The sequence below is a fragment of the Pagrus major genome, chromosome 16 (genome assembly GCF_040436345.1).
Source record: "Pagrus major chromosome 16, Pma_NU_1.0".
Classification (NCBI taxonomy): domain Eukaryota; kingdom Metazoa; phylum Chordata; class Actinopteri; order Spariformes; family Sparidae; genus Pagrus; species Pagrus major.
Window position 1 is genome coordinate 23282349 of NC_133230.1, and position 20144 is coordinate 23302492.

A 20144-nucleotide genomic window follows, 5' to 3' on the forward strand; every position below is an offset into this window, starting at 1 on the left:
CTGCAATTTTACACATTAGAGTGTCTTTACAGGTCTGCTCTGCAAATGGTAAAAAAAAGGAGAATGAAGCCTTCCGTGGCTCCAGAGGAAGCTGCATGTAATCTGATAAATTGCCTCCAATGATGTCACACAGTGGCTAAGTTGCATTGTGGGTAATGTAGGCACCAGGTTTAAAAAAGGAAGAAGAATACATGGAATAAAAAAGGCGTTATCTCTGGTTGTGTTGTATCAATTTTATAGGCACGTAATGTGAACACTAGTGGACTGCATTTCAAAAGCTGGTACCTACATTACCCACAATGCAACTTAGCCGATGAGTGACATCACCAAAGGCAATTTATCAGATTACTTGCAGCTTCCTCTGGAGTCACAAACGGCTTTTTGCTACTTTTTTTAACATTATGCAGTAGTACTCTTCAAGACCTTTAAACACACTTTGACGTGTAAAATTGGTGGACTCACCCTTTAAGTGGCAGTGCGTGAGCTTGGCTAATCTGAGGCTTAATACTGCATCAGCTCACTTGGCCGTGATAAGGTGTTAGGTTTGACTCTTAGGCTTTAGGTTTGCAGTTGCGACAGCACAGTGATCTGCCGTGGAGTTGTTTTCGCCAGCGTTATTCCTTGTTTGTGCCGAATCGCAGCTCCCATTTTCTCCACTCTGGTTTCATAGAAAGCTTGAAATTAAACCTTCCAGTCAGTGATTTTTCAGAACCGCCTCAGAAAAGGAGTGCACAAAAGCTTCAGGCTGCAGTTTCCCCTCTTCTCCTGCCAGTATGCCAGTGTGCTGTTCTCCAGAAGAATGTGCTCTCTGTTACCTCTTTAATTTCATAAATCTCCACTGGCCAAAAATCCAATAAGTAAGCTCAGATAGGAATCTCTCTTCACAATTAGCCAAGTGACTTAATGAGGCATGCCAAGAGGTTCATGGTTGCTCTTGAGACTCAGTGTTTATGTCCTCCTGCAACTAACCAGTCTCAGATGTGTCTGGTTCACTTTGTCCTTCCAGATAGGTATACACGCACACACACTGTTAAGATGAACACACGTACAAATTTTGCCTTTGCCAACGTACACACGCAAACAAGCGTGCGTGCACAAACTTGTAACACTCATTGTCATTTCTTAGATCTAACACAGATGTGTGTTGTTGTTATAGTGTGGCAAGCCTCTGCCAGGCCTTACCAAACAGGATGATTGCTGTGGAAGTGTGGGTGCCTCCTGGGGTATAAACAAGTGCCAAAAGTGTCCCACCAAACCAGGTAAGCCTTCCTGACTAAAGCCATCAGATCAGAGTGATTTTTTGTTCCGCTCTGTACTTAAATCTAATCTACTTCTAATCCAGTCTAATTCTGTTGGTATTATTTTCTGTTGTGCTATTGGTATGTTGATCTTTTGGTATTCTTACACTGTTATTCACATCGGTTAAAAACAACAAGATGCAGCTGGGCTCTTTTTTCATAATGCTGTATATCAAAGTGTTTAGTCAGTGATGCCTGTTATACTCCTGAGAATCAGTTGTTCATGCTTGGTTGATTTTTACAGCATTTATCACAGGCCTAAACAATACCAAACTGATGAGGATTACCAAATAGGAGTCTTCAAACTCCTCTGAGGTGGCTGTGTGATTCCCCCATGCACCCAGTTGTAAAAATGAAGCTTCCATAAAACCAAAACCGGGAAGCAAATGAAAACACATTTAGCATGAAGATGAGAGCCTGGCAGGAGTGCCACCCACCCTGCGGGCAGGTCGAGCCAACGTGGCCTTGAAAAAGTGAGGAAATGAACAGCTGCTTCCCAACCAGAGCTGCGGTAGGTTTGAGAAACAGCAGCAGGGTGGTTGTACGCAGGCAGGCAGGGTGGGTGGTGGCACTCTTCACTGTAGGTGGAGACTCACTCGGCCTGACAGCTCTGTGTGTTATTTTGAGGCCTCATGGGAAGCACTTTCAGTGGCACATGGGGACATTTTCACATACAATCATATTACAGCTATGCCCGCACATGTCAGTTGGCTGTCAAGTGCTCACACCCTGTTTAATGTCTGACCGGACCTTAATCAAAAGCAGACATCATCCCTCTCTCTCTCCTCCATCCATCACAGATGCCGATCCACTCTTTTCTCTCCCATTTTCGATCTCCCTCAGTATGCCAGATTCCCGCTCTTCCTAAGTCCCCGGCACGATCTCTTTTGGCTCCCAGATGTTTCCCTCTACTCCCTCCTTTGAAGTTTGGGGGAGAATCTGAGTGAATACCCCATTCGCTCATTTTTGGGGATGTTTTTCGGGGGGGCAGGCAGCATACTGTAAGTCCAGGGTCACACGCAGGCAGGGAATAGGGAGAATGAAAGAGAGGAAAAATGAAGTCAAAATGAAGTCATGTACTATGTCCCAGAGGTCTTGGAGGGAGCTTTAATAAGAGAAATGCTTTGAATTCCTCCAGAGTGTTATTGTTCTCAGTTTAGACATTTGGCGGGATCTTTCAGCTACATTCCTCCCCTACCGGCTGAGACGTATGCTGTCTTACGTGTTTGACAGGAATGATATACAACGTGGAGACAACAGCCCCTGAAAAATGACACTGTTTCTTTTTATTTCATGTGAATGGGTCAGTTGTCGGCTTGCACTGTGGGGAATAAGTAATATAGCTTTATAAGAGTCTCCTGTGTCTCCTGTTGAGTATGTGATAATGATGTCATGAAAGCCCGGTTTGTGTTTTAGGGGTGTAACACTACCATCGTTCAGTTTATAGCAGGTTACAAAATGCGCTGTTGACTGAGAGCAAACATTGCTACTTCATTTATTTTATTACATTTGTAGATGACGCCAATATGACCGCACTTTGATGGCTAGGTCTGTTGCGAGGTCGTTTAGTCAGTCTTCGCTTCCTGGTTTATCCTATTCTATGCTCATTCTACTTCCACATATAGTATATCTTATATTATCCTCAGTATATTTGTGTTACTATAGTGAATGGGTCAGTATCGGCTGATAATCAGCAAAATGCTTGATACAAAGAATATACTATAGACTCCATTGCTGTGGTTGCAGTCTTGCTGTATCTCTTAAATCTGGGAACGTCAATGCATTTTAGCAAAGCTGACGACATTATATAGCTGAGCATTATTTATTATTATACACCAAGGACTTTATGTCACTGTCGTGGCAATAAGGGAGGAGATTATGTCTGTGTAATGTGTGTATGTGAAAAAAGGCTGACGTGATGGAGGCATGAATGCCAGCATGTTCCATCTCAGTGGGAGCCGAAGCCTTTAGGAGCTGGTGCATTAAAAAAATCACATGCTGAGGATTCCTGGGTCATAATGAGATCCAGATCAACCAGAACAGGCTGCAGTCAGCTCCGTCCCTCTGGTTCTGATGATGAGATGGAGTGAAAAAAACTGCACTGCATTTTGATGGAAAGAAGGTGGTCAAAACTTTCCTCAAGTATGAGAGTTCACCAGTGGCTTGTTGAGTCAAGTGAGACTGAGAATAAGTGAGTGGGGCAAGAGGTAATTTGGTTGCACAAGTCCCATTAGAAACAATAAAATGAGTAGAAGTTTGTTCTTGGAAAGCAAAAAGCCAGCATACTGTTGTCTGTGCAACACTTTACATGACTTAAAAGGTGATTTTGCCAGTTTTCTGTCGATGTCCACTCAGTTTTGATGGTAAATCTAGTCGTCTGAATTCCTCAGTGTGTGCCACATTAACAGAAAAAGCCAAGTTCTCCAGCCGCAAAATCTGTTCTGGCACCTTCATTTGACGTGTACAGTGACGTAGTTGGGGTCAGTAAGAACTACATGCTATTAGAGCTTGGATTTCTAGTCTCTGCCTCTAGGTAGCCAGGGGCTGTGCCAGAAAAACAAAACTTACTTGTTCTTTTCCCTTGTATTGCAAATTAGCTATGTTTCCAACAGCAAAAATATGAGTGCAGAGGTTGTGATGGACCAGGATATCCAGATGATTTGGATATTCAGCCATATTTATTCGAGCCAGAGAATATGGTTGAAGAAATGAAGTGGAGAAAGGCAGAAGTTGCAACTGCATTAGCTGTGCAAGAGGAGATGGCCGGAGGGGACGATACAGAACTTGAGCTACTGAGAGCAAACAGCAAGTGGTGGAGCCCTCAGATGCCAACAGAAATCAAATTATTCTGCTGCATTGAATTTTACGGGTGGGCAGTTTTTGTTGGATGCTGTCGCCGACACCAACCCCGAGAGAGTCCCGGGGTTAGGAGACAGGTCAGTTTGCATGAAAGTTTTGCTTCTCACTTGGACAGACGAGTGCTTGACACCTGGATTGCCTTTTCTATATAAATGGGATAAACTGGAAAGACAACCAGAGGGCAAATAACCATTGAGAACAGTGTTTCCCACAGAATGACTATGTACCTGTGGCGACACAGCACCAACATGCACTAAACGACAATGCAACAACCAGGTTCACTTACAAATGTGTACAAAACAACATAAGTAAGCCTCCGTTAGATAGGAGAGGTCGCACCACAATCAGGTCATGGTGGTGATACAAGGTAATGTCTGTATGTACATCAGAAGCTTGCGCTCAATCAGCACTGATTAGACATAAATTCCCCTTTAATCATCCATTTCTATCACTGAAGTTATCTAAAGTTCCCTAAACCAACTGAAGGCTGTTTGCTGTGGCCCTAGTCTGACCCATACTGTAGCGCTGGCATGGCCGTGTATAACGGTGCTGGCAGCCCCTCCCTCACTGAGAGTTTCACAGCTAATGGAATTCCAAAAGCCGTTTGTCTCCCCATCTGTCATTACTGGGCAGCTTCGCTCTCAGTGACTCTCCCCATCTGCGATGCTGGGAGGCTTCCCAGGGAGCCAGATCCGATGTCCCTTGAGCCCAAAGTAACCACCACACCCACAGGAGCCTTGGCTTCTTCCTCTAACTCTGCCTCCCTGGGTCATCGAGGTCATCATGATGTCACTCCCGTAGCGCTGTCTTCGCCCCGCCCTCTTTTTCCATCTCTATCTTTGGGAGTTGTCTAACTGCTTGGCTCCCCCCTCCTCTCCGGGTCTCTCCGTAATGAGGACACTACTCTTCATTTGGTTTAGATCAATAAAGTTAGATGAGGCAAGGAAGGAGGGGGCCCACAGAGACTCCTAGATCTTCCCACATGAACTCATCCCTCCCAAATCTCCCATCTATTCCCCAGACAGATAATCTGACATCCATTGGGGCCAAAGCCGTTGCATATTGCTTTTTATTAGCTCTGATCAAACGTGAACACTTGTTAATGACCAACAAAAACCAGAGACGCAATGACTTTGCCTCAGGAATAGGCAGCCCGAGAACAGATGCATTGGAACGGCTCCACGGCGGCTTCTCATGGTGATTAGATAGAGACGTCACATATCTTTGACAGCTTTTGATTCATTGATGTTGACTTAGTGTTATCCCATCACAACCAGAACGATGGAATCTATTAAGCGGGCAGCCGTCTAGCTAATCAGACGTTAACCACTCAGAGAAATAAATCCCAGTTGGAGGCAGATGGATTTGAAGTTGCAAAGCTTGCATTGTTGCATTTCTTAATTGGATACAAGCTAAGTTAAGCACATTTTTATTGGGAATGTACCATGGCATGCCTTCTTTTGGAGCGAGCCCAGGTGGTTAATATTCCACAGTGAATTGGAAATTATAGAGGAATGTGGGTCTGGTTTAAATGTGTGTTTGATGCTGGTTACATTGCCATCAGGGATCAGCATCTCTGAGAAGGGCGATAAGTGAAGTTGTCTCAAGCAGAGATGTAAAATGCATACTTTCGTGAATAGAAACAATGAAAAGTATGTTTCGAGTAAAGACTTAATGTTGCAGAAAAATTAAATAATCTCATCAAAGCCTTTTTGTTGCTGCTGAGGGATTGTAGTGATAAACAGCCAAGCATGTTAATGATTGTAGCTTGTATATTTCTTATGTGTCTATGTCTGTATTAGCAGTTGGTATTAGTCCCATGTGTCCTAACTGATTTGCCTTTGCTTCACTAGTAGGGACACATTATTCACAAGGCAAGTGATATGGACCGTGCCAGAATGGCATGTAGCGCGTGCCAAGGAGACATTCTGTTTTGGAAGCAAATTACTTCCCTTTAAGCCACTAGCTCAAATCAAGCATTGGCTCAAAGGCTGAGGATCTGAAACCCTCCATGGTGATTAAAGAGCTCTCTTTGCTGCTGGTTTCCTCTTTGCGGCACCAGTTTGTCCCATGGCGGGATGTCAATGAGTAAATTTCTGGAAAGGGTCTCGAGGACGTGGCTTTGGTATGGGTTGTTTTCCTTTAGAGTGGCCCCCAATGGAGTGGATATAGGAAGTCTCCTATTTCCGTCCTGTGGATGGCATCATTCCCTTTTTCTCAGCCAGTTAACGGGAGAAGTCCAACACCAAAGTTGCCTCCTAGGCTGATCCCTGGGGAAGCTGGTGAAGGGCTCTGAGCCCTTTGATTGATGTACCAGACCTCTCAATCGCCTTAGAAGAACAGCCCAAAGGCCGGGTGGTCTACTGAGTGATTGTACCAAATTAGCAATTAAAGATTTCTGTACAGCTGAGGAAGCCATCTGACTACAAACTCTCTCTGTTCTCAGTCTCCTGCCTCCCTCTCTCTTTACTTTCTGTATCATTTTGCATAAGCTGTCCTTTCATTTGAATACCCTCAGCAGTGCCCTGCGTGGCGCAAACTTTACTTTCATGTTGAAAAAAGACTAAAGGGATTCATTCAGATTTAATTTAGGACTGCACCACCAATCAAGAAGTTCAAAGGAATTTGAATTAGATTTTCAGGTCAGGGAATTCGAGCAAATATTATTGAACAGTCGCCAGTGGAATGCAAAACACAATTGAATGGCGAGGGACAATAAATTAGTAAGGGGTGACAAAGTCTTTTGTTGAACAGGGCTAAATGGATTGCCAACAATTGGAAGTTTCTGTGTGTAACCTCAGTGGATACAGACCAGTCTGGGTCTACAGTCTTTGTAACCAAGGGTGACACTAATGATGCGCAGCTTGAGCTCACTCTTGCAAGCCACTGCCTGTGTAACTCTGCTTTTCGACACAAATGACTGTAGCAAAGACCATGAGAACGGAAACATCATTAAATCCCCTGAGGATAACGTAATTCTTAACTTTTTGTACAACAATGAAAATTACATGGCCAAGTTGTCACAGAGTTTTAGTCCTGGTGATTATCATCCTTTCATAGTTTCACTGTTCAGAAGACGTGGTTCTGATTCGCTGTTATACCAGACTAGGATTCAGACACAAGACTGAACTACGTTGATTTATCAAGCCTTGCTATTAATTAATGAACTAGCCAAGATGCTCTGTATTCTATAATAAATGCACCCTGCAGAAGGCAGCCAGTATTTAGGTGGTCAACTCTGTATGCCGAGATTCAGCAGCTGGTTTTTGAAACTTACTTCAAACAAAATGCCCAAGGGAACAATAAAGCTCTGCTGAGTTGAACTCTGATAACAAGCATTTTTAAATCCAGGGTGCACATGGGCAAATGTTGAGTACAATCTGCCAAATTAGGTCCTATGTGCAAATTAAATTTTACGAACATACACTGTAAATGCATCTGCTATATGTGGAAACTTGCCAGCTTTACGTCGCTGTTCAATGTGCGGCACTTCTTACATAATTAGGTTTTAAAGCTCAAGACTTCTGCAACATCTCAATCTTTTATCTGGAGCCATTTCAAGACAAGCCAAGTTTTGAAATGAGCTGTCCCTCAGATTCATGTTGAAGTTGTTACTGACTGCAGAGGTCCTCACCTCCCTGCTAATAAGCTTTATTGAGACACCCGGACCTCCCCCACTGGGCTTCCCTTGGCATGTGCGCCCTGCTGTCACTCAGGCCAGACTTTCCCTGATCCCGTCGCTGCAGGAGGACGTGCCCATCGCCCTACCACAACAGCTCATTACTCAGAAACTTTGAAGGGGGGATTAGGAGGGTGCGGAGGAAGATGAGGAGGTGGGCAGACAGGAACAGGGGCGTCACTTTGACACAGTTCCCCCCTTTTCCCCGTTGCCCCCTTCATGCTGACCCACTTCTGCTTTGTCAACCCTCAGGTACATTGACCCTGCCTGGTCCACTGGGTCACAGCAGGACCAAAAACATAACTCAGCTTCCAGGGCTGAATTCCCAGAAAACTTCCATGTTGCACACATTCCAGTGACTCCTGGGAAAATGACACAAATTCATGACTGATGGCTGGGTTTTATTTCGATGGTACATGTTTGCAAGATTGCTGGGATGCATCTCAATTACACCTAGGGGTTATATGGGATCTGTATCTAGATACCCTATCTGGATAAAATAAGATGTGATCCTGCCTTTGCATTTACAACTGGTGTTTTCATGCATTTGTGTTACCCTCATTGAGATTGGATCTTTCAGAGCAAATCCTGCGTGTGGGTAATTTGAGGTGGCCCCAGACTCCATTAAAAAAAACCCGAGTTTTGTGAGTTGTCGAGTTTATAAACTTTGCGATTCCTAGCAGACTAACACTGGAGATTCATTGTATGTGTTTGCTATTGCTTCTAATGTGTGGTGGCGTAGGTTGCTGATGGATGAGTTACAGACATGTAATTTTGACTGGTCCTGCCTGCCCGCAGTCAGGCATCCAGGTTTTCACTCACACGTTTCTTCAGCGAAACACAGTGAAACTTTTCTCCCTTTCCCAGAGCACAATGCCAGGGGAAGAGATGTGTTTTCCTTGCTGGAAAGGCTGTGACCCTAGTTTCTTGTATGCGTCACCTCTGTTTTCAACCCATCGTCGCTTTGGCAGCAAGTTCAAAGCAATGCTGTGCTTTGGTCAAGTCTTATTTTTGCTGGCCATGGTGTGAATCCAAAGATTGTCATCGCTGCCATTTGTTCCTGTTTTGTGTGTACCAGAAGTCTTGGATACCATGATTTCTCACTACGTTTATTTCATGATGTGGCAAAGGTATATTTCAATCGAGGTCTGGTTCATATTCTGGAAAAGTAAAAAGCCTAACCTTTACGTGATTCTGAAAAGCTTGCATGAGCTTAGACATAACAAACATTTTTGTACATACGCCATGACATATTTTTTTAAATCTTGGCAAAAACAACATTTTCTCCAATGCGTTTATGTGCAAAAAGTGCAAAACAGAATTACGGTTATCACGATTAGCCTAGTTCTACCATCACTGCTTTAAGCTGTCTGACTTATGACTGCAATTTGAGTCGACTGTTACAATGAGAAACAGTTCCGTCATGCTAATAAGTATGTCATTATTCTTAGAGCTCTCCTCACCCAAACACACATTTTCCCCTCCAAAATCAGAAGTTAGATCATCTCCTTTCAGCATGATATGAAGCAAAATTCTTCATCGCAGTTTATGTCATGGAAAGATCTGCTTCTAATAATCGCCTCATCTCTGTTTAGAAAGCTATAGAACCTCGTTCTCTCTGTCAAACACACAGATACAGACACATACAGAGACTTTGACTTTGCCATGTGATAGTCACATTGACCTCTCTGTACATTAAATGCAGCATGCTGGGGCTTGACTGGGTGCCGAATGAGTAATGACATAATGTGTTCAAGCCGCTGTCACTGGGGTATTAACAGACACACTGTGTTATTTACTGCAGCACTTCTGTGAACTTCTAATGTACACACCTGAAGAACACACTAGATGATGTTGATTGGCAAAAACAAGCAAAAATAAAAAGTTTGGGGCCGATCACCTTCCTGCGAGCCAAACATCATTCGTCACGAGCAGTTAAACTATTAGCCTCATGTTTAAGTAGATTCACACTGTGTTTGGTGATATAGATCAGGGCTGTCGCGTACGCTTCCTCAATATATTTATGATGTAAGCACTTTCTCCGTCTGTCCCTCAGGGTTGAGGAGAGTTATAGGTAATATGATTATAAATGACGTCGAGTGTTATCGTTACATTATGCTGGATGGCAGCGCTGTCTTATAAATGTGGTTGATGGGGATCCATTTCCATGCACTCACTTGAGAGTCCCACGGGGCCCAGCTGTGGGTCCCCTCATTTTTCCTCTTGCCACGATGCTCACATCTGTAAGTTATATGGTCCCCCTCCTAAAGCTGCGCTCCTCTTCTCCCTCCGCGATGAATGCAATGCTTTGTGACAGAGAGGCACGGCGCTGTAAGATCATTTCGCTCCTATAAGCTGTGCTTTCTCTTTCTGTTTGCAGCGTATGCAGTGATTGCAAACGGACAAGTGGAATGCTCCAAAGGTTTTAAAAGGCTGAATCTCACACACTGTCAAGGTAAGCTTTAAAATATGTTGAAAAATGTGTCTGAATGTTATCATATTGCATATTTTAATAGGTAGCTTACCCATAACAGAAACATAGCTTATATTAAATACAGTGGCATGGGTGTGATAAAACCTTACTGCCCATATGTTTCCATGCTTACATGGACCTCTTGAGACCTCTATAAAAGTATTCCTTGCTGTACGTCTGGCCCCTATGAGAGCCAGGTCAAGGCTACAATTAGCCTTGGTCCAGGGTCAGAGTTCAGCAGCCAATAAGCACCTGGGGCTGCTGTTTTAATTGGTCTTCAGGGTTCTAAGTGGAGACTGGTACAGCAGGCTGCGATTATGGTAAATGTGGCTCCCTGAGTATTTGGAAGGCAGCTTTAGTTGCTTGTTGCCTCCCTAAACTGCCAGCTCACCCAGCCATCTGCATGTAAAAACAAACTTAGGCTGTTCATGAACAAACTCTGCATTTTACTCTATCGCAGCATCCCAGACGTGTCCCGTTATCAGTTTACTATCAGTTCATGACGCAAAAGCCACCCACAGTGTCAGCCATGTAGGCAGTCGGTTCGGGTTATTTATATTTGTTGCTGGTGTTAGTACACAGCATCCAAATTAACTTACATGAACAAATAAACCTCAGCTGGGAAAAATGCACTGCTTAATCTGTGAACAATGCAACTGATGCTGACACTTCCAATAACAAAATGTAGCCTTTCTGACAGCCTACTTGAGCTGTGTCATTGACTTGATTAATGGTGTCATAATCCAAAGGGCAATGCTTACTGAAGCCTATGGCGAGCAACAACATAACGGTCCAATGGACAGCTGTGACTACATCTCCAACAGGCCTCACCCACTGGTTCAGCAGGTTCAACATGTTTTCTGATCTGCACAGTATACACTGTTATTGGCCTGTTGATGTTTTCAGGTAATGATTGAGCTGGGAAACATTTTTTAATAAAACAAAGAGCTGCGGACAAGAACACACTCCTTTTCCAATAGTGTGTCAACTAGCCAACAACTGTGGAAATTTATCTTTCTATTATTCATGCTTTTCTTGTGTGATTGTTTCAAGATGTTCCTCCCTTTCAGTTGCTCATTTCTGCAGTTCCAAAAAAGCAAAGCTGACAGTTACCCACAATATTTACTGGAGCGCTTTAAAGTCTCCGTCCCTTTCAGCTGCTGCTCCATTCCCAAAAATTATTTCTAATTTAAGGTCTAGCAGCGGCCGCCAAGGAGGCAAAAACTTTTCTGTGATTTTGTCATTATTATCAGGATGGTGTCCAGCTTGCAAAACTGGGGGCCACTAGCTGAGCTATTTGCAGTGTGTTTTATTGGAACAGAGCGGAGCTTGTCACATATTCAGTAATATGCATGATTTACCGCTCTTCCTTTGTACACTGACCCTTTGTGGTCAGTGACGTCCGCGCTGCGATACGATAAGATGCTCTATCAGAGCCATACGCTGCTCTCTGACTTCAGAGCCGATGCCTTATCTTCAGAAGCTGCTTCTCAGAAACTAGGTCAGCTGAATTGGCCATTTGTAAGAGTGCTTGTTAGATGAAAGGCACACATACATGTGCAGTCTCTGTTGTGGGTGGTAAACTGGTGCCGGGAGCAAGTCATATTACTCATACACCACTTCAAAGGCGAGATGATGGAAGCGTTACATAACTCTTTTGACATTTTGGATCAACTTAATAAAAGCTAGACACAATTTTAAAACAATGACATTTAACATTCATCATACTGAATGCTGCCTGGGTCAACAGGTTGAGACCTCCATATATTATGTTATACAGTAGGAATTTGCCTATGAAAACGTACTTTTTCCCAGTAATGGCTGCTCTGGCTGTATTTTGAGAATTCTCATTCCTTCTATTCACCGTTTCTAAATGGATGCATTTTTGGCCCCATAAGTTATGTCTGGTTTGAGACTTCCAAAGTACTCATAAGGTACTCCCTTTGGCAATAACAGCCAATACATATTAAGCGAGTAATGCTGCCAATTTCCTTTATAGTGTCCATAAATAATTCTGCAGGTGTTTATGTGGATCTTGGTTTTTCCAGAAGGTAACAGTGGGCAAGGTCAAATAAGGTTGCAGCAGACCGGCTGACACTTAATGCAGAGTTTGGAAACTTTATTAGACAATAGCCCTGTTTTCATCAATGTGTCTTCAGTACTGCATAGAAAATGTTAATAATTTGAAATATAAATGCCTCAATTTGCCTAAAAGTTGTAAATACTGTGACATGTTAAGTAATGTTCAAAATAGTGTTTTACACATTCATAGTAAGTTCTTTTTAGTTTTTTATGCCACGTCTGTATTGGAATGAATCGTGGTTGAAGTCTGGTAAAGTCTATACTGCAAACTGACTCTCTGGAAGTCAGCAGAAGGTCTGCTTGAGGGCCCCTTGTGGACCGGATGACTTGTGGGTTTGGGCAGCACTTGCAGACATGCCGGGAACGCACCGGCAAAGTCTATGAGTCTACAAGAGCGTTGAAGTCTAGACAGTTGGATTCAGCCCCAGATTAATTCCCATGTTCCCTCATTCATGACCAAGGCGACTGGTTTTGTTTCTTCTTTATTTATTGTCAGAACATTTTTTGTTTTCAGTTTGCGACCTCTACTTCTGCGTAGCCTAGTTTATTCACTTGAGTTTTCCTTATTTTAGAACATTTCAAAAGTTTGCTTCAAATCGCTTGACAGTTAGATGGAAACACGGCTAATAAAAACACAATGCAAGATGGTCACCTTTGAGTATTTACACACAAGGACTGTTTGTCACTGAGAGCAAAGAAGCACAGATTCAAAATAGATGTTGAGACTAGTGCTGGTCTTGACAAGATGTCATGGAAGTCAGTTTCAATTCCGATCAACCCACCAGCAGACTGTAACAATAGCACTAATCTGGGACTCAACCGAACCATGGATTAAAGACCCCATGTGATGAAGGCTGAGCCCAACGCTGACCTGAACTCTGACCAGATAGCATGCTGCTTAAACTCAACCCAAGTCCCCTCCTTGTACCTGAATACATAATATTGTTGTTCCTCGCTCTTTAAAGCGTGAATGTCAGCACAGGCAGGCGTGACATCTGTGGTCTGCTGTATTGTCTTCACAGCATGTGCCTCATCCTTACTCATCCAAACAGGTCGCTCATGCTAACAGCTTGTTTGCATTGTAATAACGTAGAGGCTGCAGGCTTTAACTTTAGAAATAGTTACTCCTTGGAGAGATAGAGAAGTGTGAAGAGAAATGGAAAAAACTGAGGCCACCATAGATAGAAAAGAAGAGACAAGAACAAACAACCAAAAGAACATTGAGGCATTCCCTAAATTTGCTTTAGTCCACAGAATTTATCAGCCTCAGTCCCTTCTACACTCACTTTTTCCAGCAGGGAGCAAAACAACAAAACAAGAGCAGATTAATTAGAATTGGGAAAATCTGTGGTGGCAGGCTGTCCGGTTCCAGTCGTCAAAGCAATGGGAAAAGACCTAATGATGTACTCTTTGTTTAACACGGTAGAACAACAAACTTCTGCCTGGTCCCGATGTGATCGCATGACTAAGCACCTGAAATATGTCCCCCAATGCTCCTGGCTGGCACTTTAGCTGGCTAGCTTGCCTCCATTTGGCTTAGTGACTCAGGAGCTGTTGGAGCAAACTCCACTGGCCACTGTATCACCCCAGCACATGGTTTAGGAAAACAGAAGGGAAAAACCTCTTTGTGACTTATTTCATTGACGTAGGCTAAGTATGCTGTGACCCGTATTGGACACTGTGAAGGAAAGATGCTGAGGAAGATTATAATCTAAAACACTCTGCTATTTCCTCTGCGTCTGCCCAACTATTCACATTTCAAAGCAAAGGTTACTTCAGCAGCCCTGAGAGTTTATAATACGTTGCTGATGCATGATTGAGTGTATTCTAGTTTACAGTGGTCAAATTTATTGTGCGTGTTTCCTCATGTCATCACTCTTCCTTGCTTTCATACAGTTGTGAAACCTGAAAGCTTCCATATTTCATCTCCTCCCAGCAGCTATTGCCTTTGCCTATATGATCTACTGCAATATTTTGTCATCTTTCAAGGTGTGATAGATTTCTAAAGCTTTACATCATCTCTGTTAGTCTGTGAGCATGGAAACTCTTTGAAAATGCAGCACACCGACTCTGATATTGATATTTGCACCAAGTTTGGTGGGGGGGGGGAGTGTTCCTGTCAGGGGGAAAAACATGACTTCATGATATTTCCATAATCAGGTAATGTACTAGATACTCCATGACTGACGTACCACATTTTTCGCAGACATCAATGAGTGCCTGTTTCCTGGGATCTGCAAGAATGCTGAATGTCTCAACACCAAAGGAAGCTACAGGTGCATGTGCAAACAAGGCTTCATGTTAGACCCCGAAAGCAAGCACTGTGTCTGTAAGTATGGCCCCTTTATCTTAAATTAATGACATGATTTAAAGGGACAGTTCACCCCCAAATCAAAAATGCATATTTTTATGCTTACTCTTAGTGCTATTTATCCATCTAGATTGATCAGAGGGGACATACTACTTTATTGTGCTCTCCGGTGAGGCGCCTTTTAATTCACAATGTTACGATGGTCAGGGCTTAGTAGGCTGTCAGCCATCGCCGATGGATGATGGCGTCGTTCGTCAGCCCAACCCTAGCACCATTAATGTTTGCATCCTACGCTGTCAGGAGCATGAGCCTCTCGTCCATAAGTAGATGCATGCTTTCTCCTGTGCTGTAACACAGTTCAGCAGAAAGACAGTAGTTCCAACGTGAAACTGCTCGCAAGGTCTGTAGATTGTTCCGAGTAACTGGATCATGATTTCTGGAAAGAGACACTGCTGTTGAGTTTTTTATTTTTTTTTGGCTTTGAGCACCACAAGCCGAGTGCCATCTAGTTCCATTATATTTGAGAGAAGGCAGATATATCTACGGCCGATCTCCAAAACTCTGCAACCCACACCAAAACTATCTAGATGGATAAATATCACTAGAGGTAAGAGGAAAAATGTGTATTTTTGATTTTTGGCTGAACTGTCCCTTCGAAGCTGTGATGATTTTCTTGTGTTTTGCATTGGAAAATGATGGATGACTTCTCTCCCCAGCGGACAAGGCTGTGTCTGACCAGAGGGCTTTGTGCTACCGGTCGGTGTCAGCAGGCACATGCTCTCTGCCTCTTGCTCAACACATCACCAAGCAGATCTGCTGCTGCAGCCGAGTGGGAAAGGCCTGGGGTGCTGGCTGCGATCGCTGTCCTTTGCCAGAATCAGGTACAGCTTATACTGTACTGCTGCCGCATGTGTCCCGAATCCTCTCCCACCGCTCGTAAAATGCTTAAATCCAGGACTTATCTTGTTGTCCATCTGCAAACTTAACCTTCCATTTCTGGTTTTACTGTAATGGCTGAAAAAACGATTTGCTGCATTAAACGCTTTTGCAGATATAAAACGTCACATGTAATCTTATGCAATCGCTAGCAATGGTAGTGAAAGCACAAGCGAAGAATATTTACCACTCAGTCACCATTCTGCTCTTTGCCAGGCTTGTAAAGCAGTTCAAAATAACCAAATGTGTTTGGAGTGGAAAAGGACCAGAAACATAACAGTTTTCATACTTTGGAGGCTACATAATAGTGGGAGTCAGTCTTGTGTTATCACTCCAATCCTCAGAGAGAAACCCCACTAATAGACCGGCAAGGCTTCACAGCAGAAATAAATAGCTTGGCCAAGTGAAACATAGGAAGTAGTTGTCATCTTTTTTTCCATACCGATCTAATCTTCAAAGTCTCTGAGAGAAGCAGGCTGGTTTTTATGGAGTGTCTGTACTGGCCAGTGATTCATGGGGATTGTCATAGATCAGATATCACTGACACAGACCTCCATGGTGCTGCTCGGCCGGGACTGACGCAGCACACAGACACACAGCCTCTGATTATTTCGAACGCTGGCTCTTGTATGTCCTGACAAGCTGTTCGAGCCATGTTCTGAGCGGAGCAGCCAGGCCCATTACTTGTGACTCGGTAACAGGAGCCCGTTGACTTTCATTCCATATTTACTCCAGTTCCTCTGATGTGGCTTCTGATCATATAGGGCCCCATTTCCCTCCACTTTAAATTCATCATTCAGTAGCCTATCATATCCACGTCTCCTGCATTTACGCAAGCATTTACAACGACCGCATATCTGTCATTACTCATATCTCTATTCCAGACGCTTTTGGCGTAGAGTTGCCGGTTTCAGGTCAGGTAGGGGACACAGGGCTTCTCACTTGTAATGGATTCACCATCGCTGAGGTTTGTCAGGCTCCGACACAAAGAGGTGCAGTCTCCTTCCTATTATCTAAGCCAGCCAATCCTCCATTAGCCTCTCACTCACTACACCAAAGAGTTCAAAGGTCAGTCAGTATTACACGATCCTGTACTTCCCCTACTGGCATGGCTCTGTCTGTTTGAATGTCCCCCGAAATCCACTCTGTGACAGCCATCACTGGCTCCGAAGCTTGCTAGTTCTTCAGAAATAGCCAAAACCCGGCCCCCTCATTCACAGCAAACAGTAAAACGCAGCACGCTCAACATAACAGTATTACACGGATGGCTTAAAGTACTGCTATGAGAATCAGACAGAAATATGAGCAACAATTACACTCTGGCAGCAGTTTATTTTAGCCTTAGGAGCCCAAGGAAAGGATACTGAGGTGATGTTTAATAAGGCCAGTGGTGGATGAATTATTCAACTCCTTTACTTTAGTAAAAGTAATTATATTAAACTGATATACTGTCAATAATCCACTTCAAGTAAAAGTTGTTCATTCAAAACTTTTTTAATATAAGTATGTCAGTATTATTAGCAGAATGTACTTGTATGAACAGTTGACTATTATATCTGAAGTTTTTGGATTACTTTTACTGCTGCATTAATGTGATGTTTAAAGTTGAGCTCATTTTAACTGCTTTATTTACTGTTGGGTCGTTAAAGCTTCAGCAATAAATCATATTCTTTCAGATCATCATGTGTTTGTAGCGTGGCTGTCCTGTGAGAACCGTGCATCTCTATAAAGTCGACTTTTACTAAGCTCGTGAAAAAAACAGCTTGTTTTCAGCTTTGTGACAATGTATTTCCCAGCTTTTCCAAGAGGGTTTTTAAATAGTTTATTTAGCTTACAGCAGCTTCAAGAGACTTTCATTTTCTGTTGATTCTGGCGGCACATATGGACAATAGCGGTACGAGCACCAAAGCCTTGTGTCTAAAGATCTTGACCCGGCTAACGAGTTCATTCGTTTTGGACGTGGGTGAAAGAAAGTATTTTTAATGCTACTTTCCTTTTTCAAACGCACCTGTTTGCAGTTTGAATAGCGATAAGGTAATGTATCTATTTGTGGTTATGTAGGCTCAATAACTGTAATATGAAGATGGTTTTAGTGCTGTGCAACCAGACTAAAGAGCAGCTTCCTCAGTTCATCCTCAGCACTCCACGATTAAAAATTGTTTTCTTTTTTCTATGATTTTTGCCCAAAATTGCTGTTTCAAGTCACTTGAGCAATTACACCTCCCACCACTGTCTGTGGCTCATTTTGTATGCCGTGTGTCATCTTCCCTGCAGATCATTTCAAGGAGATCTGCCCAGCCGGTCACGGATATACCTACTCGCGCTCTGATGTGCAGATTTCCCTCAGACACCTCGGGGAAGATGATGTGCAGAGCACAGGGTTGTCATGGGAGGAGCAGAGTCCCGTTTACCCTCAGCCTCCATCCTCTCACCCCTCAATGCTGCTGCCTTTTGTTCCACATCAACCCAGCTACCCACAGACGCCGCAAATACCCCAATACCCTGAGTACCCTGAGACGCCACAAGCACCCCAGCGCCCTTTGACACCACAGCAGCCTCTCCATCCCTCTCAGCCAGCCAGAGAGACACCTAAACAGCAGGAAGGTGAGAATGAAATGTTTGGCAGATCAAATCTCCGCCAAGTCGACTTCAATGTTGGTAAATGTTTACTCTGAATATCAAAGAGATGAATAGCTGCGGCTGCTGGATGCTCCGTACATATTATGCACTTCTTGTTATCCAAACATGGTAACCAGTTTCATATTTTTACCACAACCCATGAAATAAACAATATGTGATACACAATACGACTTTTTTTTTTAACTACAGGACGCAAATAGTTAGCTTTTTATGTAAGAATCCAAACATCAACAGGATGTTTTGATCCCCAGGAATAAATGTTTGATTCATCCAACATATTCAGAGCAGTGCTTATGTCCCCCATCTGTCAAAGCGAAGCCCCTCTGAGCATCACAGCAGCGCACACGAGTAATCCACATTGGCTATACATCTAAATCAGCGGGATTTTCTCTAAATATATCCTCCTGATTTAATGCTTGTGAGATACTTTATTGGCAAAGCTGCGACATTTTGATTTATGCGAGGAGACAATTCTGTAAATATTTAGGGATTTTTGCCTTCATTATCAGAGATATCCATTTCCTTGTCTCTCTTTGCATTTTTTCTTTGGCCAGTCGTCTGCGCTACTTTTCTGATGCAGTGTTCTCTGTCTGGCTTAGAGGATAAATGTGCCTTAAGCTTTGTTTTATGAGAAGAAAAGACCTCCGAAGCTGCAAGTCAAGTGCCTGAGGCGAGGGCGGGTTGTTGTGTATGTTGTGTGCAGTCAGTAATGCGAACAGAATGTCAACTTTTGCTACTGATAAACTTTTCCTCTTCTTTCTGCAGATGTGGAAATTCTGAGCCCGGTGAGTTCTCCCTCCTTGTCAGCGTCTTGGCACGTACTTTTGAAATGTTTATCTTAGAACGATATGCTCTAGCTATCTCAGCTGGAGGGTTTGTTATGATTATATAACTTATTCAGAACACATTTTGGTTGATACACACTCCTAATTAGCGCCGACTATGACGACAAACGCAGACACACTGAATGAACATGAATATGGTGATGAAATGTAACCAAAGCTTGTTTGCTTGTTTTCTAGCCAGCTGTTGTGACGGATGCACCGCTGAAATATCCAGGTATTTTTCTCGTGACTTGACTCACACTTTAATGCTTCTTGCGGTTTGATTCAGCATCTCTAAGCTTGAAGGTCAATAGTAAGTCGTTTCAGTCAGGCACAGACATTTGATGTGTTTTCTATAAATCTCTTACTCCTGCACAGCGGTGGCAGCCTCAATCGCCGTCCGCTCTGCCCTCACTTACGCCAGTGAAAACATTGACATTAAAGTCTGAAAGTTGACTCCATTCAATGAGTATAAGATTTATTTTGGTCATTGTTCTGTTTTTAGCCCGGAGTAAAGAGTAGATCATTTTTATATAGCCGCTCAGTGAGTGACAGCTGAGGCAGTAGTGGTCGGGAAACAAGCAGTGTCTCGTTTAAATTGCAGAGAATGACAAATTACTACGTGTCACAGCGCTGGTGGTTCACTGTGTTCGCACTCACCCAGGCTCGATTCCTCTCCACAGAGACTTCTCCAGACGTCTCCATCATCAACCTGACGCCTGAGTCAAAGGAAACAACCCTCACAGAATCAGCCCTAGGTAAAGCATACATTAGAAGACGTGTGTTAAACACTGGGGCTCTCTTGAAACCCTGGATGCGTATCAAAAGTCGGGTTTATGTGATATCGGCATGCTGGTGTTGTTCCTACAACATCATAATTTATGTCACTCCAGGGCCGTCACTGCAAATGCTCAGCGGACAGGTGGTTCAAGCGGTTGCACACAGGACTTCACAAGACTTTCACCCTGGAGACTGTTTCATGTGGACCTTATTTTTATATTGTTGACTTATTTTTAGGCTTTGTTGACTTATTATTTACTTT

The 20144-nt window shown here is 43.3% G+C and overlaps 1 protein-coding gene across 1 annotated transcript in view; it reads left to right on the forward strand.

Annotated features, from left to right (window-relative positions):
- Nucleotides 1-20144, forward strand: part of LOC141010321 (latent-transforming growth factor beta-binding protein 2-like) — an 89583-nt gene that overhangs the window by 39835 nt on the left and 29604 nt on the right. Inside the window, exons 8-15 of the mRNA XM_073483202.1 lie at nucleotides 1157-1259; nucleotides 10217-10291; nucleotides 14598-14720; nucleotides 15419-15583; nucleotides 17913-18242; nucleotides 19044-19063; nucleotides 19301-19337; nucleotides 19786-19860. Of these exons, the coding sequence (XP_073339303.1) occupies nucleotides 1157-1259; nucleotides 10217-10291; nucleotides 14598-14720; nucleotides 15419-15583; nucleotides 17913-18242; nucleotides 19044-19063; nucleotides 19301-19337; nucleotides 19786-19860 (928 nt within the window). The remainder of the gene's footprint in view (nucleotides 1-1156; nucleotides 1260-10216; nucleotides 10292-14597; nucleotides 14721-15418; nucleotides 15584-17912; nucleotides 18243-19043; nucleotides 19064-19300; nucleotides 19338-19785; nucleotides 19861-20144) is intronic.